The 23,802-nt window shown below is 34.5% G+C and overlaps 3 protein-coding genes and 1 long non-coding RNA gene across 5 annotated transcripts; 3 read left to right on the top strand and 1 right to left on the bottom strand.

Annotated features, from left to right (window-relative positions):
• Positions 1 to 209: 209 nt before the first annotated feature.
• Positions 210 to 8,520, bottom strand: cimap1d (CIMAP1 family member D). The gene is made up of 6 exons (XM_062959891.1): positions 8,350 to 8,520; positions 8,108 to 8,249; positions 3,676 to 3,792; positions 1,883 to 2,014; positions 1,687 to 1,800; positions 210 to 735 (listed from the first exon to the last, which is right to left on the bottom strand). The coding sequence occupies exons 1-6, from the start codon at positions 8,518 to 8,520 to the stop codon at positions 251 to 253; spliced, it is 1,161 nt and encodes a 386-aa protein (XP_062815961.1). The 3' UTR covers positions 210 to 250.
• Positions 8,511 to 22,944, top strand: oaz1 (ornithine decarboxylase antizyme 1). The gene is given in 6 exon segments (XM_062958963.1): positions 8,511 to 8,731; positions 14,524 to 14,581; positions 14,583 to 14,669; positions 14,791 to 14,963; positions 17,774 to 17,859; positions 22,406 to 22,944. Coding segments are annotated over 6 exon segments (657 nt in total). The 5' UTR covers positions 8,511 to 8,609; the 3' UTR covers positions 22,537 to 22,944.
• LOC134292983 (uncharacterized) lies at positions 8,738 to 9,777 on the top strand. The gene is made up of 2 exons (XR_010000056.1): positions 8,738 to 9,205; positions 9,393 to 9,777. It is a non-coding gene; the product is annotated as an uncharacterized LOC134292983 (long non-coding RNA).
• Positions 20,001 to 22,468, top strand: LOC134292981 (uncharacterized). Of its 2 annotated transcripts, none has more exons than XM_062958962.1 (2): positions 20,001 to 21,576; positions 21,703 to 22,468. In XM_062958962.1, exons 1-2 carry the CDS (start codon positions 20,273 to 20,275, stop codon positions 22,334 to 22,336), a joined length of 1,938 nt encoding a protein of 645 aa, XP_062815032.1. In that variant the 5' UTR covers positions 20,001 to 20,272; the 3' UTR covers positions 22,337 to 22,468. The 2 variants fall into 2 exon arrangements, with proteins under 2 accessions (XP_062815032.1, XP_062815031.1); XM_062958961.1 differs by having other exon boundaries at positions 20,001 to 21,603.
• Positions 22,945 to 23,802: the final 858 nt, after the last annotated feature.

Raw genomic sequence — 23,802 nt, 5'->3', positions numbered from 1 at the left:
GAGAACAATCCGAAATAATGCCGATATACGATTCAAAACGATTTTTTGGACATGTCTAATATATATATGTATGGATTTTTGCTCTCATCGGTTCGTGTTCCGGACCTCGAGATATTTAATGACGGTGATCCCGTCTAATACCCAACACATGGTCACCCAGGTTTTGTAAAAACAACGACAACAGCTCCAGAAGCTCCACTGTCCAACCTTGCTTTATTCGTCGGGATCCGTTCCGCGAGTCTCACAACTCCTACCACTCCGGAGCCTCCCCGACGAGCGGCATGAGGAACTCCGAGTGCCGGATGCCGAGGGAGTAGGACGGGGCCTTTGCCCTGTGGAGGGTCACCTTCTCGGGGCTGTGGGTGCCGGGCCCCGGGGTCGGGAAGCCCACCTTGCCCGGCTTGAGCCTCCCCAGCATGGAGAAGGCCGGTGAGCGGCACAGGTAGACGTCGGGGTCCGTCGTCTTATACCGCCCCGGCCCCGGCGTCCGGCAGAGGTCCTCCAAGGGGCCGCCTTTGGCGTTGCGTCCGGCGACGGAGAAACTCGGGCTGGAGGCTTTGTGGGGGATGCGGGGGCCCAGGAGCGAGGGGAGGGTGTAGCTGTTGGGGGCCGGGACGGGGTCCACAGGGCGGGGCTTGGTCCGGGCCCCGATCGAGAACGAGGGTGGCCGCTGCTGGGACGGAGGAGGAACCTTCTCCGGGTGGTAGGTTGCTGGTCCGGGGGTGCGAGGAATGCCTGGAGAAGGGAAGGAGCACAATCCTGACAATACATGAACCAATTCGGAACCATAAATGGGAGACTGATCTCCTTTAGTCAGGCCCGAAAGCAACCGATTTAATTTAAGCCCGCCAAGACGCCAAACAGCCTGGCTGCTTCCTCCCTGGGGGAATCTTTTGTTGGGTGGTGTTAGCTGGCCCTGATTATTTCCTGTCTGAAATTCCCCAGTTTTCAGAGTGTTGTTCTGAGGGGGCGGGCCTATCCTTTTGACTGGCAGCCAGTGGAAGAACGACTCTTCCTCCTCTGTAATTTAGACTTTATTTTTCTGGGTTTTTTTTATTGAAAGACATAGATGGGATGACTATGTCTTTTGTGGCCAAATTTGGTGTGATTTGGTTCAGTGGTTTTGTTGTTTACTCCGTGGTAAAAACACACGTTATTGAAATTTGGACTTTATTTTTCTGGGTTTTTTGATTGAAAGACATAGATGGGATGACTATGTTTTTTGTGGCCAAATTTGGTGTGATTTGGTTCAGTGGTTTTGTTGTTTACTCCGTGGTAAAAACACACATTACATTTTTATATATGTAGATAGATAGTAGATAATTGACATTAACATGGATGAAAATGCAAACAAGACTTTTTTTATTGAAAGACATAGATGGGATGACTATGCTTTTTGTGGCCAAATTTGGTGTGATTTGGTCCAGTGGTTTTGTTGTTTACTCCATGGTAAAAACGCACATTACATTTATACATATATATATATATATAGATAGATAGATGGTAGATAATTGATATTAAAATGGACGAAAATACAAACAAGACTTTTTTGATTGAAAGACATAGAAGGGATGACGATGTCTTTTGTGGCCAAATTTGGTGTGATTTGGCTCAGTGGTTTTGTTGTTTACTCCATGGTAAAAACGCACAATACATTTCTATATATATAGATTACTCACAGCTTACCCTTAGGCTTGCTCCGCGCCAGCATGGAGTAGGAGGGACCTTTGGCTCTTCCGAAACGTGTGAGTTCGGGCTTGACGTAGTAGCGTGGCCCGGGACTGGAGTCCTTCGGATGGACTGGAAGACAACACAATACAATATACTTTCACGGGTCCAAGTCCTCGTCCTTTGCCACTGTGATTAGATCGATACTCACTGCTGTTGTCGAGTCTCCGGTGGAACGAGTACGCCGGGCCGGCGAAGCGGGTGTAGTCGTGGTTGGCAAAGCCCACCGTCGGGGGCAAGACGTAACGCCCGGGTCCGGGTCCTGTTCGGGAACGTGAAAAGAGGCCTTGTCAATATAATGCTAGAAGATGTGGATCCACAAGCTGAAGTATACTTACTCATATGACCTCAAGGAGAATTGGTATAAAATGATGTATCAGTGGTATATGACCCCCCAAAAACTGGCAAAATGTTACAAGAATGTAAAGGACCAATGTTGGAAATGTGAAAAACACGTAGGCACATTTTTCCACATGTGGTGGGGATGCAAAACAGCAAAGGACTATTGGAAAAAAAAATACATGAATTGATACCAAAAAAAATCATGAAAATAAATATTCAATTGAGACCGGAATACTTCCTATTAGGAATGACTGATATGAACTTCAACAAGAATCAAGAGATTCTTTTTAATTATTTCGTAACAGCAGCCAGAATAGTACAGTAGAGTCTCACTTATCCAACACTCGCTTATCCAAGGTTCTGGATTATCCAACGCATTTTTGTAGTCAATGTTTTCAATACATCATAATATTTTGGTGCTAAATTCGTAAATACAGTAATTACTACATAGCATTACTGCATATTGAACAACTTTTTCTGTCAAATTTGTTGTCTAACATGATGTTTTGGTGCTTAATTTGTAAAATCATAACCTAATTTGATGTTTAATAGGCTTTTCCTTAATCTCTCCTTATTATCCAACATATTCGCTTATCCAACGTTCTGCCGGCCCGTTTACGTTGGATAAGTGAGACTCTACTGTATATGCAAAGAAGTGGAAAACAACGGAACTACCAACTAAAGAAGAATAGGTATTAAAATTTTGGACATAAAGAATATGGATATATTGACATATTATTTGAGGACTCATCAGGGAAAACCAAAAAAAGAAACAGACTGGTCGTTATTGACTACTTATATAGAACAAGAACTTCTTACAAAAGCATAAGGTCAGAGTGGACTTATAACAATAATAAATACAAAATACTTCATTACCCAGAAGAAAAAACGGGAAGTACCAACTTTTTTTAAAATCTATATATATAAAAGAGTGATGGCATCATGGCGACCCACAAAACAACAAAACTACAGGCCCCCCCAACCTCTAAATTTGACAACACAACCCATCATCCACGCCTCTAGGTTGATACAACAAAAAGAAAAGAAAAATAAAGTCCTAATTAGAGAGAGAGGAATAATTGCTTTTATCCAATTGCTGCCAGTTAGAAGGCTAAGCTCCTCCAACTTGGTCTCCTAGCAACCCAATAAAAAAGAATAAAAAACACTAAAAATTAATACAATAAAATACTATAATAACAGAAAATAACTAAAAATAATACAAGAAAATAATAAAATATAATAAATAAAAATATAACTTACAATAAAATTAATAAAAAATTGCAAATAACGTCAAATAAAAATTACACAACAATTTTTAACCAATACCACCACCACTTTGCCACAGCAACGCGTGGCCGGGCACAGCTAGTTATATATATATATTTTAACTACTATCTTTTTTTTTCTTTCTCTTTTTATGTTTTTACCTCTCCTCCTCCCAAGTCACCCCCCTTTTCACTTTCTTTTCTATACTTATTATTGTTCTCACTCTTTTCATGTTTAAAAATGCTCAATAAAAATGTTTTTTTTTTAAAAAAAAATATAATACTAGGTGGCCATCTGTCGGGAGGGATCGGATGGTGTCATCCGTCCGAGGGTCCATACCTGTCTCGCGGGCCGCGATGGCCGGCTTTGTCCTCGGCTCCTCCATGACGGACGCAGGGTTCTGGACTCTTTGCAAGAGGCCGAAACCCAAACCGGGCTCTCGTTCTGGGTTCACGACTGGCACGGATCGTGTGCATCATGCGCCGGATGAAAGGATGCTCCTGAAAGAAGAGACGCGGCAGGTGGCCGAACCGCTTTCCGCTCCGTCGCTTCTCAAAGGGAGAAAGGAATCGTGTTTCTGCTTTCTTAGCATGGCCAATGGACCAACGTTATTATTTTTATTATTATTTTATTATGACACAGCAAACAAGACAGACATGCTGGATTTCGTATCACAAAATCACAAGTCGGACACTTCCCAAGCGTCTAGGACTGTGTGATGTATTTCCGGATGATGCGCGCAGATCCCAGTAGGGTGGCCTTTTGCAGTTGGCAGATCGTGACAAATCCTTCTTCAGGGTCCCATTCGTGAGCCAGAGCCAGGTCTTCTCCTTATCAGCTTTTCCTTCAATTTTGTCAAGGAACTTTCCATGCAATGTTTTGTTGTGCCAGCTGTCAGCTCTAGTTTGTAGTGCGGTTTTCTTGTACTGATTCTGCTCTAGTTTGTAGTGCGGTTTTCTTGTACTGATTCTGCCCTAGTTTGTAGTGTGGTTTTCTTGTACTGATTCTGCCCTAGTTTGTAGTGCGGCTTTCTTGTACTGATTCTGCTCTAGTTTGTAGTGCAGTTGTTTTGTACTGATTCTGCTCTAGTTTGTAGTGCGGTTTTCTTGTACTGATTCTGCTCTAGTTTGTAGTGCGGTTTTCTTGTACTGATTCTGCTCTAGTTTGTAGTGCGGCTTTCTTGTACTGATTCTGCTCTAGTTCGTAGTGCGGTTTTCTTGTACTGATTCTGCTCTAGTTTGTACCGCGGTTTTCTTGTACTGATTCTGCTCTAGTTTGTAGTGCGGTTTTCTTGTACTGATTCTGCTCTAGTTTGTACCGCGGTTTTCTTGTACTGATTCTGCTCTAGTTTGTAGTGCGGTTTTCTTGTACTGATTCTGCTCTAGTTTGTAGTGTGTCTTTCTTGTACTGATTCTGCCCTAGTTTGTAGTGTGGTTTTCTTGTACCGATTCTGCTCTAGTTTGTAGTGCGGTTTTCTTGTACTGATTCTGCTCTAGTTTGTAGTACGGTTTTCTTGTACTGATTCTGCTCTAGTTTGTAGTGCGGTTTTCTTGTACTGGTTCTGCTCTAGTTTGTAGTGCGGTTTTCTTGTACTGATTCTGCTCTAGTTTGTAGTGCGGTTTTCTTGTACTGATTCTGCTCTAGTTTGTAGTGCGGTTTTCTTGTACCAATTCTGCTCTAGTTTGTAGTGCGGTTTTCTTGTACCGATTCTGCTCTAGTTTGTAGTGCGGTTTTCTTGTACTGATTCTGCTCTAGTTTGTAGTGCGGTTTTCTTGTACTGATTCTGCTCTAGTTTGTAGTGCGGTTTTCTTGTACTGATTCTGCTCTAGTTTGTACCGCGGTTTTCTTGTACTGATTCTGCTCTAGTTTGTACCGCGGTTTTCTTGTACTGATTCTGCTCTAGTTTGTAGTGCCGTTTTCTTGTACTGATTCTGCTCTAGTTTGTAGTGCGGTTTTCTTGTACTGATTCTGCCCTAGTTTGTAGTGTGGTTTTCTTGTACTGATTCTGCCCTAGTTTGTAGTGCGGCTTTCTTGTACTGATTCTGCTCTAGTTTGTAGTGCGGTTTTCTTCTACTGATTCTGCTCTAGTTTGTAGTGCGGTTTTCTTGTACTGATTCTGCTCTAGTTTGTACCGCGGTTTTCTTGTACTGATTCTGCTCTAGTTTGTAGTGCCGTTTTCTTGTACTGATTCTGCTCTAGTTTGTAGTGCGGCTTTCTTGTACTGATTCTGCTCTAGTTTGTAGTGCGGCTTTCTTGTACTGATTCTGCTCTAGTTTGTAGTGCGGTTTTCTTGTACTGGTTCTGCTCTAGTTTGTACCGCGGTTTTCTTGTACTGATTCTGCTCTAGTTTGTAGTGCGGTTTTCTTGTACTGATTCTGCTCTAGTTTGTACCGCGGTTTTCTTGTACTGATTCTGCTCTAGTTTGTAGTGCGGTTTTCTTGTACTGATTTTGCTCTAGTTTGTAGTGCGGCTTTCTTGTACTGATTCTGCTCTAGTTTGTAGTGCGGCTTTCTTGTACTGGTTCTGCTCTAGTTTGTAGTGCGGCTTTCTTGTACTGATTCTGCTCTAGTTTGTACCGTGGTTTTCTTGTACTGATTCTGCTCTAGTTTGTACTGCGGTTTTCTTGTACTGATTCTGCTCTAGTTTGTAGTGCGGTTTTCTTGTATTGATTCTGCTCTAGTTTGTAGTGCGGTTTTCTTGTACTGATTCTGCTCTAGTTTGTACCGCGGTTTTCTTGTACTGATTCTGCTCTAGTTTGTAGTGCGGTTTTCTTCTACTGATTCTGCTCTAGTTTGTAGTGCGGTTTTCTTGTACTGATTCTGCTCTAGTTTGTAGTGCGGTTTTCTTGTACTGATTCTGCCCTAGTTTGTAGTGTGGTTTTCTTGTACTGATTCTGCCCTAGTTTGTAGTGCGGCTTTCTTGTACTGATTCTGCTCTAGTTTGTAGTGCAGTTGTTTTGTACTGATTCTGCTCTAGTTTGTAGTGCGGTTTTCTTGTACTGATTCTGCTCTAGTTTGTAGTGCGGTTTTCTTGTACTGATTCTGCTCTAGTTTGTAGTGCGGCTTTCTTGTACTGATTCTGCTCTAGTTCGTAGTGCGGTTTTCTTGTACTGATTCTGCTCTAGTTTGTAGTGCGGCTTTCTTGTACTGATTCTGCTCTAGTTTGTAGTGCGGCTTTCTTGTAGTGATTCTTGCTCTAGTTTGTAGTGCGGTTTTCTTGTACTGATTCTGCTCTAGTTTGTAGTGCGGCTTTCTTGTACTGATTCTGCTCTAGTTTGTAGTGCGGCTTTCTTGTACTGTTTCTTTGTCTGCTGTGCTTTGAGGAGTTTCTGATTTTTGACTTCAATCAAAGCAGGTTCTTTACTTTGCTTGACATCTTCTGCCAGGGCATGTTCTTCTTCTTTGACTGCTTGTTTTACTTGTAAGAGTCCTCTGCCCCCTGATCTTCTAGGCAGATATAGCTGGTCAACATAACTTATTATTATTGTTATTGATATTTTACAGTAATATATTGCAATATATATATTATTGCAATGTACTATTATATATGATTATAAACTATAATAATGTTATTATTATATTACTGTACTATTTTATTACAATATATTATTATATGCTATCACTAATTAACATTATAATATATTATATTGTTGTAATATATTATTGCAATATATTTTTATTATATACTATTATCAATTATTACTATAATATATTGTTATTATATTATGGTAACATTATTACAATATATTATTATATACTATTTATTTTTATTTATTTATTATTATAATATTATACCATTATGTTATTGTAAATTATTGCAATGTATTTTTATTATATACCATTATTAATTAATATTATGCGTTATATATTTGTATATACTATTATTTAATTATTATATATGATTTTATTATATTATTGTAACATATTATTACCATATATTATTATACACTGCTATCAATGATTATTACATATTTGTATGTACTATTATTAATTATTATATACGATTTTATTATATTATTGTAACATATTAATACCATATATGATTATACAATGCTATTATTGTAATATATTATTGCAATATACTTTTATTATGTATTGTTATTAATTATTATTACACATTATTGAAATATATTATTACAATATATTATTATATACTATTATTATATTATTGCATATATTGTTATTTTTATTATTATATATATTATTATAGTATGTTTTTTATTTTTGTGTGTGGTTGTTACATTGATCAGCGGCCATTCTGAATAATAATAATAATAATAATAATAATAATACAATAACAACATCAACACTGGCTCTTTGTCAGTTTATTAATAATAATAAAAATAAATAATAATAACATACAGTGGCACTTCAGAATAATAATAATAAAAAAAATAATAATAAAAAATAACATAAAAAGTGGCACTTTGTCAGTTTAATAATAATAATAATAATAATAATAACATATCATAACATATAATAAACTCTTCCATTGAAATCCAATCCTTTGCTGCCATCCTGTGGCCAAATCGGAACATTGCACCCGCTTCATTCAATCCAATATTGTTATTCCAGTGTGTCAACCAATCAGGACGCGGATTGCCTCTCGTATTCCCGCCTCCTCAGGTTTGATTGACAGCCTCGCCTGTGCGCATGCGCTGACGGGGCGGGAAGAAAAAAGCGTTGTTTACCTCAAAGAGAGAGAGAGAGAGAGAAAAGGAGAGTTGTGGGCGTGGCTTCCTGAGGATAACGACGATGATTGACAGCCTCGCCTGTGCGCATGCGCTGACGGGGCGAGAAGCAAAAAGCCTTGTTTACCTCAGAGAAAAGGAGAGTTGTGGGCGTGGCTTCGTGAGGATCACGACGATGATTGACATCCTCTCCTGTGCGCATGCGCTTCACTTCACTCCCTGGCTGACGGGGTGGGGAAAAAAAAGAGAGAGAGAAAGAGAAATAGAGAGAGAGAGTTGTGGGCGTGGCTTCGTGAGGATAACGACGACGCTGGTTGGCTCACGCTTTGCGAGTGGGCGTGAAGCGAGAAGATGTGGGCGTGGCTTCGCGATGATAACGACGACGCCGGTTGGATTAAGGTTGAAAAGTGGGCGTGGCGCTCCTGAGGAGACGTCACTAGTGGGCGTGGCGCCGTAGTTGATAAAAGCCGGCGCGACAGGAAGCGGCCCGCCATTTTGTGGAGCCCAGGAGAGCGGGAAGGAGCGGAGCAGGCGGCGCGGCAGGGAAGGGCGGAGGGGGTTCGGCGACCAGGGGGCGGCCCGGATGGTGAAATCCTCCCTGCAGCGGATCCTCAACAGCCACTGCTTCGCCCGCGAGAAGGAAGGGAATAAAAAGACCCACCGAGACACCATGCCCGCCCGGCCCGCCAACGCCGCTCTCGGCCGGTGAGGAGGCGCCTCCGCCAGGCCCAGGCTTCGGGCCTACCTGCAGGCCTCACGCCAGGGGGCGGGGCCAGCGCGGGCAGGGCACGCATGCGCGGTCGTGCCCTGGGCCTGGCTCCTTTTAACCCCATAAGATAGTATTTCTGGTCGCACTGGGGTCAGATTTATCTCCCCAAAATGGTTTTTTAGGGCCCGGATTTTTATGTCAAGGGTCAGATTTTTAAAGGCCAGATCTGTCCCCCCAAAATGGGCTTTTAGGGGTATGTTTACCTCCCCAAAATGGGTTTTTAAGGGTCAGATTGAACCTCCAAAATGGTCTTTTTGGGCCCATATTTATTATATTTCTGAGGTCAGATTAATTTCCCCCAAAATGGGCTTTTAGGAGCTATATATATATATATGTGTATGTATTTATATTTATATATTCAGATTGAACCCCAAAAATGGTCTTTCTGGGCCCAGATTTATATTTCTGAGGTCAGATTAATTCCCCCCAAAATGGGTTTTTAGGAGCTATATATATATATGTGTGTGTGTATGTATTTATATTTATATATTCAGATTGAACCCCAAAAATGGTCTTTCTGGGCCCAGATTCATATTTCTGAGGTCAGATTAATTCCCCCCAAAATGGGCTTTCTGGGCTCAGATTTGCCTTTCTGAGGTCAGATTAATTCCCCCCAAAATGGGTTTTTAGGGCTTTGTTTACCTTCCCCAAATGGGCTTTTTAGGGGTCAGAGTGAACCCCCAAAATGGTCTTTCTGGGCTCAGATTTGCCTTTCTGAGGTCAGATTAATTCCCCCCAAAATGGGTTTTTAGGGCTTTGTTTACCTTCCCCAAATGGGCTTTTTAGGGGTCAGATTGAACCCCCAAAATGGGCTTTCTGGGCTCAGATTTGCTTTTCTGAGGTTAGATTAATTCCCCCCAAAATGGGTTTTTAGGGCTTTGTTTACCTTCCCCAAATGGGCTTTTTAGGGGTCAGATTGAACCCCCAAAATGGGCTTTCTGGGCTCAGATTTGCCTTTCTGAGGTCAGATTAATGCCCCCCCCCCCAAAATAATGTATTTATATGTAATGCAATATATTTCTAATAATAATAATAATACAATGTAGTGATATTAATTGCATATTATATATAGTACATGTAATATTACTAATAATATTGGATGGTTTTAGGGGCCAGGTTTATCTTCCTAAAGTGGTCTTTCTGGGCTCAGATCTATCTTTTTAAGGGCCAGATTTATCTCGCCAAAATGGTTGTTTACAGGCCAGATCCGTCCCTCCAAAATAGTATTTCTGGGCCCAGATCTATCTTTTAAGGGACATATTTATCTCCCCAAAATGGTTGTTTACAGGCCAGACCCATCTCCTCAAAAATGGTTGTTTACAGGCCAGATCTGTCCCTCTAAAATAATATTTCTGAGCCCAAAACAGTCTTTTTTGGGCCAGATCTCTCTTTATGTCTCTTCCTGCCACTCCCTGCACCGATTGCATGACGCAGCCTCTTATCTGTATTTACTTCCCCAAAATGTCTCCTTTCTCCTTCCCCAAAAAACGCCATTTTTCTATCCAAGAAGAATATGTATGTATTTTAAAAATCCTTAAAAATGGGGATTCAGACCGTGGCTATGAAAGCCTTCGACAACACGTCAGTACTGTTATATTTATTATAAATAAATATAATAAATATTTGCTTCTGACACGGAAAAAATATATTATTATTATTATTTGCAACGTTTATATCCCGCCCTTCCCACCCCAAAGGGGACTCGGGACGGCTTACAAGTTATATGTACGTACAATATATTATATTATATTAGCATAGCATAATATCAGTATTATATATTACCACTAGCTGTGCCCGGCCACGCGTTGCTGTGGCAAAGTGGTGGTGGTATTGGTTAAAAATTGTGTAATTTTTATTTGACGTTATTTGTATTTTTTTTTTATAAATTTTATTGTAAGTTATCTTTTTATTATATTTTATTATTTTCTTGTATTATTTTTAGTTATTTTCTGTTATAGTATTTTATTGTATTAATTTTTTAGTGTTTTTAATTATTTTTTAGTGTTTTTAATTATTTTTTATTGGGTTGCTAGGAGACCAAGTTGGAGGAGCTTAGCCTTCTAACTGGCAGCAATTGGATAAAAGCAATTATTCCTCTCTCTCTAATTAGGACTTTATTTTTCTTTTCTTTTTGTTGTATCAACCTAGAGGCGTGGGTGATGGGTTGTGTTGTCAAATTTCGAGGTTGGGGGGCCTGTAGTTTTGTTGTTTTGTGGGTCGCCGTGATGCCATCACTCTTTTATATATATATATAGATATTGTACTAGACCACTATATTGCAATATTATTAGTAATATTACATGCAATATATAGTATTCAATTATTATAGTGTATTATAGTATTGTCTTACATTATATTATTATCAATATTATATGTACATACAATATATTGTTAGCATAGCACAATATAAGCATTATATATTACCATATTGTACTAGACCACTATATTGCAATATTATTAGTAATATTACATGCAATATATAGTATTCAATTATTATAGTGTATTATAGTATTGTCTTACATTATATTATTATCAAAATTATATGTACATACAATATATTATTAGCATAGCATAATATAAGCATTATATATTACCATATTGTACTAGACCGCTATACTGCAATATTATTAGTAATATTACATGCAATATATAATATTCAATTATTATAGTGTATTATTACAATATTATCTTACAATATATTATTAATATTGTATGTACGTACAATATATTATATTAGCATAGCACAATATAAGTATTATATATAACCATATTGTACCAGACAACTATACTGCAATATTATTAGTAATATTACATGCAATATATAATATACAATTATTATAGTGTATTATTACAATATTATCTTACAATATATTATTAATATTGTATGTATGTATGTATGTATGTATGCCTTCAAGGCAATATATTATAATAGTGCATTATTATACTAAATGTGTATGTGCCTTCAAGGCAATACTATATATATAATAGTAGCTTATTATATGTATGTGTATGTGCCTTCAAGGCAATACTATTATATTGATGTGTGTGCCTTTGAGGCGATACTATTTTATATGTAATTGTGTATTATTATATTATATGTATGTGTGTGCCTTCAAGGCAATACTATTTTATACACACACACACACACATATATATACATATTATAATAGTGTATTATTATATTAAATATGTACGTGTGTGTGCCTTCAAGGCGATACTATATATATATATATATATATATATATATATATATATTTACAATAGTAGCGTATTATTATATTATATGTATGCGTGCCTTCGAGGCGATACTATTATATTGATGTGTGTGCCTTTGAGGTGATACTATATATATATATATATATATATTATAATAATAGTGTATTAGTATATTAAATGTATGTGCGTGTGCCTTCAAGGCAATACTATTTTATACACACACGCACACACATATATACATATCATAATAGTGTATTATTATATTAAATGTATGTGTACCTTTGAGGTTATACTAATAGTGTATTATTATATTATGTGTATGTTTGTGTGTGCTTTCCAGGCAGTACTGTTAAATTGATTTGTGTGCCTTTGAGGCAATATTATATATATATTTATATATATTATAATAGTGTATTACTATATTATATGTATGTGTGTGTGCCTTCGAGGCGATACTATTTTGTGTGTGTGTATATATATATATATATTATAATAGTGTATTATTATATTATATGTATGTGTGTGGTTTCAAGGCAATACTGTTATATTGATTTGTATGCTTTTGAGGCAATATTTTATATATGTATACATATATATATATATATATATATAAAAATAATAGTGTATTATTATATTATATGTATGTGTGTGGTTTCAAGGCAGTACTGTTATATTGATTTGTATGCTTTTGAGGCAATATTTTATATATGTATACATATATTTATATATATATATAAAATAGTGTATTATTATATTATATGTATGTGTGTGGTTTCAAGGCAGTACTGTTATATTGATTTGTATGCTTTTGAGGCAATATTTTATATATGTATACATATATTTATATATATATATAAAATAGTGTATTATTATATTATATGTATGTGTGTGGTTTCAAGGCAGTACTGTTATATTGATTTGTATGCTTTTGAGGCAATATTTTATATATGTATACATATATATATATATATATATATATATATAAAATAATAGTGTATTATTATATTATATGTATGTGTGTGGTTTCAAGGCAATACTGTTATATTGATTTGTATGCTTTTGAGGCAATATTTTATATATGTATACATATATATATATATATAAAATAATAGTGTATTATTATATTATATGTATGTGTGTGGTTTCAAGGCAATACTGTTATATTGATTTGTATGCTTTTGAGGCAATATTTTATATATGTATACATATATATATATATATAAAATAATAGTGTATTATTATATTATATGTATGTGTGTGGTTTCAAGGCAATACTGTTATATTGATTTGTATGCTTTTGAGGCAATATTTTATATATGTATACATATATATATATATATAAAATAATAGTGTATTATTATATTATATGTATGTGTGTGGTTTCAAGGCAATACTGTTATATTGATTTGTATGCTTTTGAGGCAATATTTTATATATGTATACATATATATATATATATATATATATAAAATAATAGTGTATTATTATATTATATGTATGTGTGTGGTTTCAAGGCAGTACTGTTATATTGATTTGTATGCTTTTGAGGCAATATTTTATATATGTATACATATATATATATAAAATAATAGTGTATTATTATATTATATGTATGTGTGTGGTTTCAAGGCAATACTGTTATATTGATTTGTATGCTTTTGAGGCAATATTTTATATATGTATACATATATATATATATATATATATAAAATAATAGTGTATTATTATATTATATGTATGTGTGTGGTTTCAAGGCAATACTGTTATATTGATTTGTATGCTTTTGAGGCAATATTTTATATATGTATACATATATATATATATATAAAATAATAGTGTATTATTATATTATATGTATGTGTGTGGTTTCAAGGCAATACTGTTATATTGATTTGTATGCTTTTGAGGCAATATTTTATATATGTATACATATATATATATATATATATATATATAAAATAATAGTGTATTATTATATTATATGTATGTGTGTGGTTTCAAGGCAATACTGTTATATTGATTTGTATGCTTTTGAGGCAATATTTTATATATGTATACATATATATATATATATATATATATATAAAATAATAGTGTATTATTATATTATATGTATGTGTGTGGTTTCAAGGCAATACTGTTATATTGATGTGTGTGCCTTCGAGGCAATACTATTATATTGATGTGTGGGCCTTCGAAGCGATACTATTATATTGATGTGTGGGCCTTCGAGGCAATACTATTATATTGATGTGTGGGCCTTCGAGGCAATACTATTATATTGATGTGTGGGCCTTCGAGGCGATACTATTATATTGATGTGTGTGCATCTGTTGAGTAGAAAATTCTAGGTACCGTGTAGGGAGGCCAATTTAATTAATTTACGACGCCATAAAAACTGCCAGCAGTATGCGGAAAGGAATGAGGAAGTCCTACCATCAAGGACTCGGTGATAAGGGCGGAATATAAATACGTTTACCCCTCGCTCAGGCTTGCTTTTCTCCCTCCCCAGTTCCAGGATGGCCTTCAATTGCTGTAGTAACCTGGGTCCGGGGCCTCGGTGGTGCTCCTGATGCCCCTCACCCACCCCTGAAGATCCCAGGTGGGCGAGGGAATAGTCAGAGGGATCACAATCTTTCAGCTAATTTATTTTATTCTGTAAGTATGCGTCGTCTTTGGGGTCGGGATTAATAACGTTGGGGTGGGGGGACCCTGTGGTTTCGGACGAGGCCGGAAATAGCTCCCAATCAATCGCCTTTGGCTCCCCTCCTGCCCTCAGGATAATCGGCTGAATGTCACAGAGGAAATCCCATCCCACAACAGGACGCGGATCCTGCATGTCCAGTCCAGGCTGACGGAGGCCAAGCACATCAGTTGGAGGACAGTGCTCAACAGCAACAACTTGTACATCGAGATCCCCAACGGCGCTCTGCCGGAAGGCAGCAAAGATAGGTAATTATATATTATTATAATATATTGTAATAATATATTAACAATAGTAAAATAATACAATATTATAATATTGTGAAAATATATTACAATAATATCGTAATAAAATAATAGTATATAATATATTGCACTAATGTATTATAATAGTAAAATAATATAGTATTATAATGAATAATAGCTTATAACAGGGGTCCTCAAACTTTTAAAGCAGAGGGCCGGTCCACTACCCTTCAGACTGTGGAGGGGCCGAATTATCATTTGGAAAAAAACCAAACAAATTCCTATGCACACTGCACATGTCTTATTTGTAGTGCAAAACAACAACAACGACAATGAAAGAACAATACAATATTTAAAAATGAAAACAATTGTAACCAGCATAAACCTATCAGGATTTCAATGGGAAGTGTGGGCCTGCTTCTGGCCAATGAGATAGTCCAGTGAATTAGGATTGTTGTTGTTGTGTGCCTTCAAGTCATTTCAGACTTTGGGCGAGCCTAAATCTAAAATTATTTATTTATTCATTTACTACATTTATTTATTACATTTATATCCCGCCCTTCTCACCCTGAAGGGGACTCAGAGCAGCTGTATGTACATACAATATATTATATTATCAGCATAGCACAATATTAGCATTATATATTACTATATTGAACTATACCACTATACTGTAATATAGGTAATATATAACATATAATTAATATTATCATATGGTATTTGTATTAGTATTATATTGTATAACATTATAATATTATTATCAATGTTATATGTAAATACAATATATTATTTAAAATGATATGAAAATATTATATTATAAAAGTGAGGGCAGGGGCCAGGTAAATGACCTTGGAGGGCTGCATCCGGCCTCCGGGCCTTAGTTTGGGGACCCCTGGCTTATAATATATTGCAATAATATATTACAATAATAAAATAATAATATGGTGTTATTATAATCAATAATAGCTTGTAATAATATATTGTGAAAATATGTTGCAATAATATAATAAAATAATAGTATATAATATATTGCAATAATACATTACAATAGTAAAATGATATAGTATAATGAATAATAGCTTATAATAATATATTGTGAAAATATATTGCAATAATATATTACAATATTAAAATAATAATATGGCATTATAATGAATAATAGTTTATAATAATATATTGTGAAAATATATTACAATAATATAATAAAAATAATAATAGTGTATAATATATTGCAATAATACATTACAATAGTAAAATAATGAATAATAGCTTATAATAATATATTGTGAAAATATATTGCAATAATATAATAATAGTATATAATATATTGCAGTAATACATTACAATAGTAAAATAATAATATAGCATTATAATGAATAGCTTATAATAATATATTCTGAAAATATATTGCAATAATATAATAAAAATAATAGTATATAATATATTGCAATAATACAATAGTAAAATAATATGGCGTTATTATAATGAATAATAGCTTATAATATATTGTGAAAATATATTGCAATAATATAATAGTATATAATATATTGCAATAATACAATAATAAAATAATAATATGGCGTTATTATAATGAATAATAGCTTACAATAATTGTAAAAATATATTATAATTAACAATAGTATATAATAATATATTGCAATAATATATTACAATAATACAATCCAAGTTATATATAATAATAATAATTCATGATGGTATAATGTCGCAGCCTGTTAAAGCGCTGAGCTACTGAACTTTCATAATAAAATAATAATATGGCGTTATTATAATGAATAATAGCTTATAATAATATATTGTGAAAATATATTACAATAATATAATAAAAATAATAATAGTATATAATATATTGCAATAATATAATACAATAATAAAATAATACGGTGTTATTATAATGAATAATAGCTTATAATAATAATTGTGAAAATATATTACAATAATATAATAAAAATAATAGTATATAATATATTGCAATAATATAATACAATAATAAAATAATATGGTGTTATTATAATGAATAATAGCTTATAATAATATATTATGAAAATATATTACAATAATATAATAAAAATAATAATAGTATATAATATATTGCAATAATATAATACAATAATAAAATAATATGGTGTTATTATAATGAATAATAGCTTATAATAATATATTGTGAAAATATATTACAATAATAAAAATAATAATAGTATATAATATATTGCAATAATATAATACAATAATAAAATAATATGGTGTTATTATAATGAATAATAGCTTATAATAATATATTGTGAAAATATATTACAATAATAAAAATAATAATAGTATATAATATATTGCAATAATATAATGCAATAATAAAATAATATGGTGTTATTATAATGAATAATAGCTTATAATAATACATTGTAAAAATATATTACAATAATATAATAATTACTAATAGTATATACCGACAACAATATATTGCCATAATATATTACAATAATAGAATCCCAAGTTATATATAATAATAATTCATGATGGTATAATGTCGCAGCCTGTTAAAGCGCTGAGCTGCTGAACAGTTTTTATTATATTATATAGTAATATATTGCAATAATATATTACAATAATAACATGATATGTTATTATAATTAATAGCTTATATTGTACAAATGTATTACAATAATATAAAAAACAGTATAATTAATAATACTATGTAATAATATATTACAATAATATAATGCAAATAATATATTACAATAATTCATAATAGTATCAAACCACAGCCATATGTAATTCCTGCTCTTCCTTTGGTTCAGTTTCGCAGTTCTTCTCGAATTTGCGGAAGAACAGCTCCAAGTCGACCATGTGTTCATTTGCTTCCACAAGAACCGAGACGACCGAGGTGAGTCTAACATTGCTGGTTGGGTTCCAATCCATGTTGTCGAAGGGTGTTGTTGGGTTGTTGCAAGTTTTCCGGGCTGTATGGCCATGTTCCAGAAGCATTCTCTCCTGACGTTTTGCCCACATCTGTGGCAGGCATCCTCCGAGGTTGAGGGGTCACCTCAGGAGACAATTATTTACTTATGTATTCGCGACATTTATATCCCGCCCTTCTCTCCCTGAAGGGGACTCAGGGTGGATTATTATTATTATTGACATTAATATCCTACCCTTCTCACCTCAAAGGGCGGATTATTATTATTATTATTATTATTATTATTATTATTATTGACATTTATATCCCGCCCTTCTCTCCCTGAAGGGGACTCAGGGTGGATTATTATTATTATTATTGACATTAATATCCTACCCTTCTCACCCCAAAGGGCGGATTATTATTATTATTATTATTATTATTATTATTATTATTATTGACATTTATATCCCGCCCTTCTCTCCCTGAAGGGGACTCAGGGTGGATTATTATTATTATTATTGACATTAATATCCTACCCTTCTCACCCCAAAGGGCGGATTATTATTATTATTATTATTATTATTGACATTTATATCCTGCCCTTCTCTCCCTGAAGGGGACTCAGGGTGGATTATTATTATTATTATTGACATTAATATCCTACCCTTCTCACCCCAAAGGGCGGATTATTATTATTATTATTATTATTATTATTGACATTTATATCCCGCCCTTCTCTCCCTGAAGGGGACTCAGGGTGGATTATTATTATTATTATTATTGACATTAATATCCTACCCTTCTCACCCCAAAGGGCGGATTATTATTATTATTATTATTATTATTATTATTATTATTATTATTATTATTGACATTTATATCCTGCCCTTTTCTCCCTGAAGGGGACTCAGGGTGGATTATTATTATTATTATTGACATTAATATCCTACCCTTCTCACCCCAAAGGGCGGATTATTATTATTATTATTATTATTATTATTATTATTGACATTTATATCCTGCCCTTCTCTCCCTGAAGGGGACTCAGGGTGGATTATTATTATTATTATTGACATTAATATCCTACCCTTCTCACCCCAAAGGGCGGATTATTATTATTATTATTATTATTATTATTATTATTGACATTTATATCCCGCCCTTCTCTCCCTGAAGGGGACTCAGGGTGGATTATTATTATTATTATTGACATTAATATCCTACCCTTCTCACCCCAAAGGGCGGATTATTATTATTATTATTATTATTATTATTATTATTATTATTATTATTATTATTATTATTGACATTTATATCCTGCCCTTCTCACCCCGAAGAGGACTCAGGGCAGTTTACAAGTTACATGTACATACACTATATTATATTATTAGCACAATATAAGCCTTATATATCACTATATTGTACTATACCACTATACTGCAAAATTATTACTAATACTACTGATATGAAATACAACCATAATAGTGTATTTTATTATATTGCATTATAATATACAATCATAGTGTATTGTTATATTACATTATATCAATATTATATGTATATACATTATTAGCATAGCACAACATCAGCATTATATATTACTATATTGTACTATACCACTATACCGTAATATTATTAGTAATGTTACATTTGATATATAAAATACAACCATAATAGTGTATTTTATTATATTGCATTATAATATACAATCATAGTGTATTATTATATTACATTATATCAATATTATATGTATATACAATATTAGCATAGCACAATATCAGCATTATATATCACTATATTGTACTTAGACCACTATACTACAATATTATTAGTACTGTAATATTACATGTAAAATATAATATACAATTAGTGTATTATTATTATTATATTACACTAATATTATCAATATTATATGTATATACATTATTAGTATTATTATGTGCTATTATATTACATTTTAATATTAATATATGTATAAACAAATTAATATTAATATGTGTTATATTACATTATAATATCAATATTATATGTATATACAACATATATTAGCATTATTATGTACTATTAGATTACACTTTAATATTAATATATGTATATACAATACATTATTAGTATTATGTGCTATTATATTACATTTTAATATTAATATTATATGTATATATAACATATTATATTAGTATTATGTGTTCTATTACATTATAATATCAATATTATATGTATATACAATACATTATTAGTATTATGTGCTATTATATTACATTTTAATATTATATGTATATACAATATGTTACTAGTATTACGTGCTATTATATTACATTTTAATATTAATATTATATGTATATACAGTATGTTATATTACTAGTATGCCATAAAATTAGTATTATTATGTGATGTTATTATGTTTCGGGTACATGGCCATACAGCCCAAAAAACTTGCAACAGCCCATTCATTCTGTCCTTGAAAGCCTTCGACAACATGGTGTTATTGTTTAGTGGGTCCAGGGTGGTGTTATTTAGTGAGTCCAGGGTGGTGTTATTTAGTGAGTCCAGGGTGGTGTTATTTAGTGAGTCCAGGGTGGTGTTATTTAGTGAGTCCATTGTGTTATTGTTTAGTAGATCCAGGGTGGTGGTGTTATTTAGTGAGTCCAGGGTGGTGGTGTTATTTAGTGAGTCCAGGGTGGTGTTGTTATTTAGTGGGTCCAGGGTGGTGGTGTTATTTAGTAGATCCGGGGTGTTGTTGTTTAGTAGATCCAGGGTGGTGGTGTTATTTAGTAGATCCGGTGTGTTGTTGTTTAGTAGATCCAGGGTGGTGGTGTTATTTAGTGAGTCCAGGGTGGTGTTATTTAGTGAGTCCATTGTGTTATTGTTTAGTAGATCCAGGGAGTTGTTGTTTAGTAGATCCAGGGTGGTAGTGTTATTTAGTGACTCCAGGGTAGTGTTATTTAGTGAGTCCATTGTGTTATTGTTTAGTAGATCCAGGGAGTTGTTGTTTAGTAGATCCAGGGTGGTGGTGTTATGTAGTGGGTCCAGGGTGGTGGTATTTAGTGAGTCCAGGGTGGTGTTGTTATTTAGTGGCTCCAGGGTGGTGGTGTTATTTAGTAGATCCGGGGTGTTGTTGTTTAGTAGATCCAGGGTGGTGGTGTTATTTAGTGACTCCAGGGTAGTGTTATTTAGTGAGTCCATTGTGTTATTGTTTAGTAGATCCAGGGAGTTGTTGTTTAGTAGATCCAGGGTGGTAGTGTTATTTAGTGACTCCAGGGTAGTGTTATTTAGTGAGTCCATTGTGTTATTGTTTAGTAGATCCAGGGAGTTGTTGTTTAGTAGATCCAGGGTGGTGGTGTTATGTAGTGGGTCCAGGGTGGTGGTATTTAGTGAGTCCAGGGTGGTGTTGTTATTTAGTGGCTCCAGGGTGGTGGTGTTATTTAGTAGATCCGGGGTGTTGTTGTTTAGTAGATCCAGGGTGGTGGTGTTATTTAGTGACTCCAGGGTAGTGTTATTTAGTGAGTCCATTGTGTTATTGTTTAGTAGATCCAGGGTGTTGTTGTTTAGTAGATCCAGGGTGGTGGTGTCATGTAGTGTGTCCAGGGTGGTGTTATTTAGTGACTCCAGGGTAGTGTTATTTAGTGAGTCCATTGTGTTATTGTTTAGTAGATCCAGGGTGGTGGTGTTATGTAGTGGGTCCAGGGTGGTGGTATTTAGTGAGTCCAGGGTGGTGTTGTTATTTAGTGGGTCCAGGGTGGTGGTGTTATTTAGTGACTCCAGGGTAGTGTTATTTAGTGAGTCCATTGTGTTATTGTTTAGTAGATCCAGGGAGTTGTTGTTTAGTAGATCCAGGGTGGTGGTGTTATTTAGTAGATCCGGGGTGTTGTTGTTTAGTAGATCCAGGGTGGTGGTGTTATTTAGTGAGTCCAGGGTGGTGTTATTTAGTGACTCCAGGGTAGTGTTATTTAGTGAGTCCATTGTGTTATTGTTTAGTAGATCCAGGGAGTTGTTGTTTAGTAGATCCAGGGTGGTGGTGTTATTTAGTAGATCCGGGGTGTTGTTGTTTAGTAGATCCAGGGTGGTGGTGTTATTTAGTGAGTCCAGGGTGGTGTTATTTAGTGACTCCAGGGTAGTGTTATTTAGTGAGTCCATTGTGTTATTGTTTAGTAGATCCAGGGTGGTGGTGTTATTTAGTGAGTCCAGGGTGGTGTTATTTAGTGAGTCCATGGTGTTGTTGTTTAGTAGATCCAGGGTGTTGTTGTTTAGTAGATCCAGGGTGGTGGTGTTATTTAGTGAGTCCAGGGTGGTGTTATTTAGTGAGTCCATGGTGTTGTTGTTTAGTAGATCCAGGGTGGTGGTGGTATTGTTTAGTGGGTCCATGATGTTGTTATTGTTGTTATTTTATGGGTCCAGGATGTTGTCATTGTTATTTTGTGGGTCCAGGATGTTGTTACTGTTGTTTTTTATGGGTCCAGGATGATGATGATGTTGTTGTTGTTGTTGTTGTGGGTCGGTCCCGGCCCCTAACCCTCTCCTCCTCCCCCTCCAGCCTCGTTGCTCCGTACTTTCAGCTTCTTGGGCTTTGAGATTGTGAGACCGGGGCATCCCCTTGTCCCCAAGCGACCCGACGCTTGCTTTATGGCCTACAGCTTCGAACGCGACTCTTCGGAAGAAGATTAGACATTATTTTTTTGTTTTGCGGTGTTTTCCCCCCTTTTTTTTTTTTTTTGTGTTCTTTGCCTCGTAGAGCTTTTCCTTGGGCAGGGGTCCTGTCGACACCTTTATCCGTGTGTGTGTGTATGTACGCATAAATGACTTCTTTGTACGGATCTATTTGTGTCGAGGTTGCTCTTGGTGGTGGGGGCGTTGTTTGGGGCCGGTGTTGAAAATAATAATAATTTCCTTGCTTTGGTCATTTTTTTCTCTCTCTTCTTCTTTCCCTCCCCGCATGTTGTGACCGTTTCCGAAATAAATGCTCACGCTCAACCGTTTTAGCGGCATATTTCTTGGAAGTTTTAATATGGTGTGTTTGTGATACGGAAGTATTTGCTTTGATTCGAAATAAATAAACGAAAAGTTTATATTTTACTTCGTTGCCGGTTTCGACATGTTTCAAAAGACATTCGGTACAATTGAAACATTCGCTATTTCAAATAACCAGGTTGACGCCGGGGACCCAAACTAATAAGAATAATAATAATAATAGTAGTAATAATAATCATACGGTCCTAAACACTTGTGAAGTAAGAATAGTAATAATAGTAATAATAATAATGATCCAGCATATAGATCTCGTTTGCCGTGTCATACTATGCCTTTGTGCCAATAATAATAATAATAATAGTAATAATAATAATAAATGCTTGGGAAGTGTTCGACGTGTGATATTGTGATACGAAATCCAGCATATAGATCTCATTTGCTGTGTCATACTATGTCTTTGTGTCAATATAATAATAATCACATAGTCCTAAACACTTGGGAAGTAAGAATAGTAATAATAATAGTAATAATAATAATAATAAATGCTTGGGAAGTGTTCGACGTGTGATATTGTGATACGAAATCCAGCATATAGATCTCATTTGCTGTGTCATACTATGTCTTTGTGTCAATATAATAATAATCACATAGTCCTAAACACTTGGGAAGTAAGAATAGTAATAATAATAGTAATAATAATAATAATAAATGCTTGGGAAGTGTTCGACGTGTGATATTGTGATACGAAATCCAGCATATAGATCTCGTTTGCTGTGTCACACTATGTCTTTGTGTCAATATAATAGTAATAATAATAATCAGTCCTAAACACTTGGGAAGTAAGAATAGTAATAATAATAATAATAAATGCTTGGGAAGTGTTCGCCGTGTGATATTGTGATACGAAATCCAGCATATAGATCTCGTTTGCTGTGTCATACTATGTCTTTGTGTCAGTAATAA

Source organism: Anolis carolinensis, unplaced genomic scaffold, assembly GCF_035594765.1.
Source record: "Anolis carolinensis isolate JA03-04 unplaced genomic scaffold, rAnoCar3.1.pri scaffold_7, whole genome shotgun sequence".
NCBI classification, from domain to species: domain Eukaryota; kingdom Metazoa; phylum Chordata; class Lepidosauria; order Squamata; family Dactyloidae; genus Anolis; species Anolis carolinensis.
This window is presented reverse-complemented; position numbering and strand designations above follow the sequence as displayed.

Excerpts from the sequence above, each read along its gene's own strand:
- cimap1d (XM_062959891.1), bottom strand. The coding sequence starts at position 8,520 with ATGGCGGGCCGCTTCCTGTCGCGCCGGCTTTTATCAACTACGGCGCCA. Across the intron at positions 8,250-8,349 it reads TTCACGCCCACTCGCAAAGC|CCAGGGAGTGAAGTGAAGCG; the intron begins GTGAGCCAACCA and ends CCACCCCGTCAG. Across the intron at positions 1,801-1,882 it reads CCACCGGAGACTCGACAACA|TCCATCCGAAGGACTCCAGT; the intron begins GCAGTGAGTATC and ends GTTGTCTTCCAG.
- LOC134292981 (XM_062958961.1), top strand. The coding sequence starts at position 20,273 with ATGTTTCGGGTACATGGCCATACAGCCCAAAAAACTTGCAACAGCCCA. Across the intron at positions 21,604-21,702 it reads GTGGTGTTGTTATTTAGTGG|ATCCAGGGTGGTGGTGTTAT; the intron begins GTCCAGGGTGGT and ends GTTGTTTAGTAG.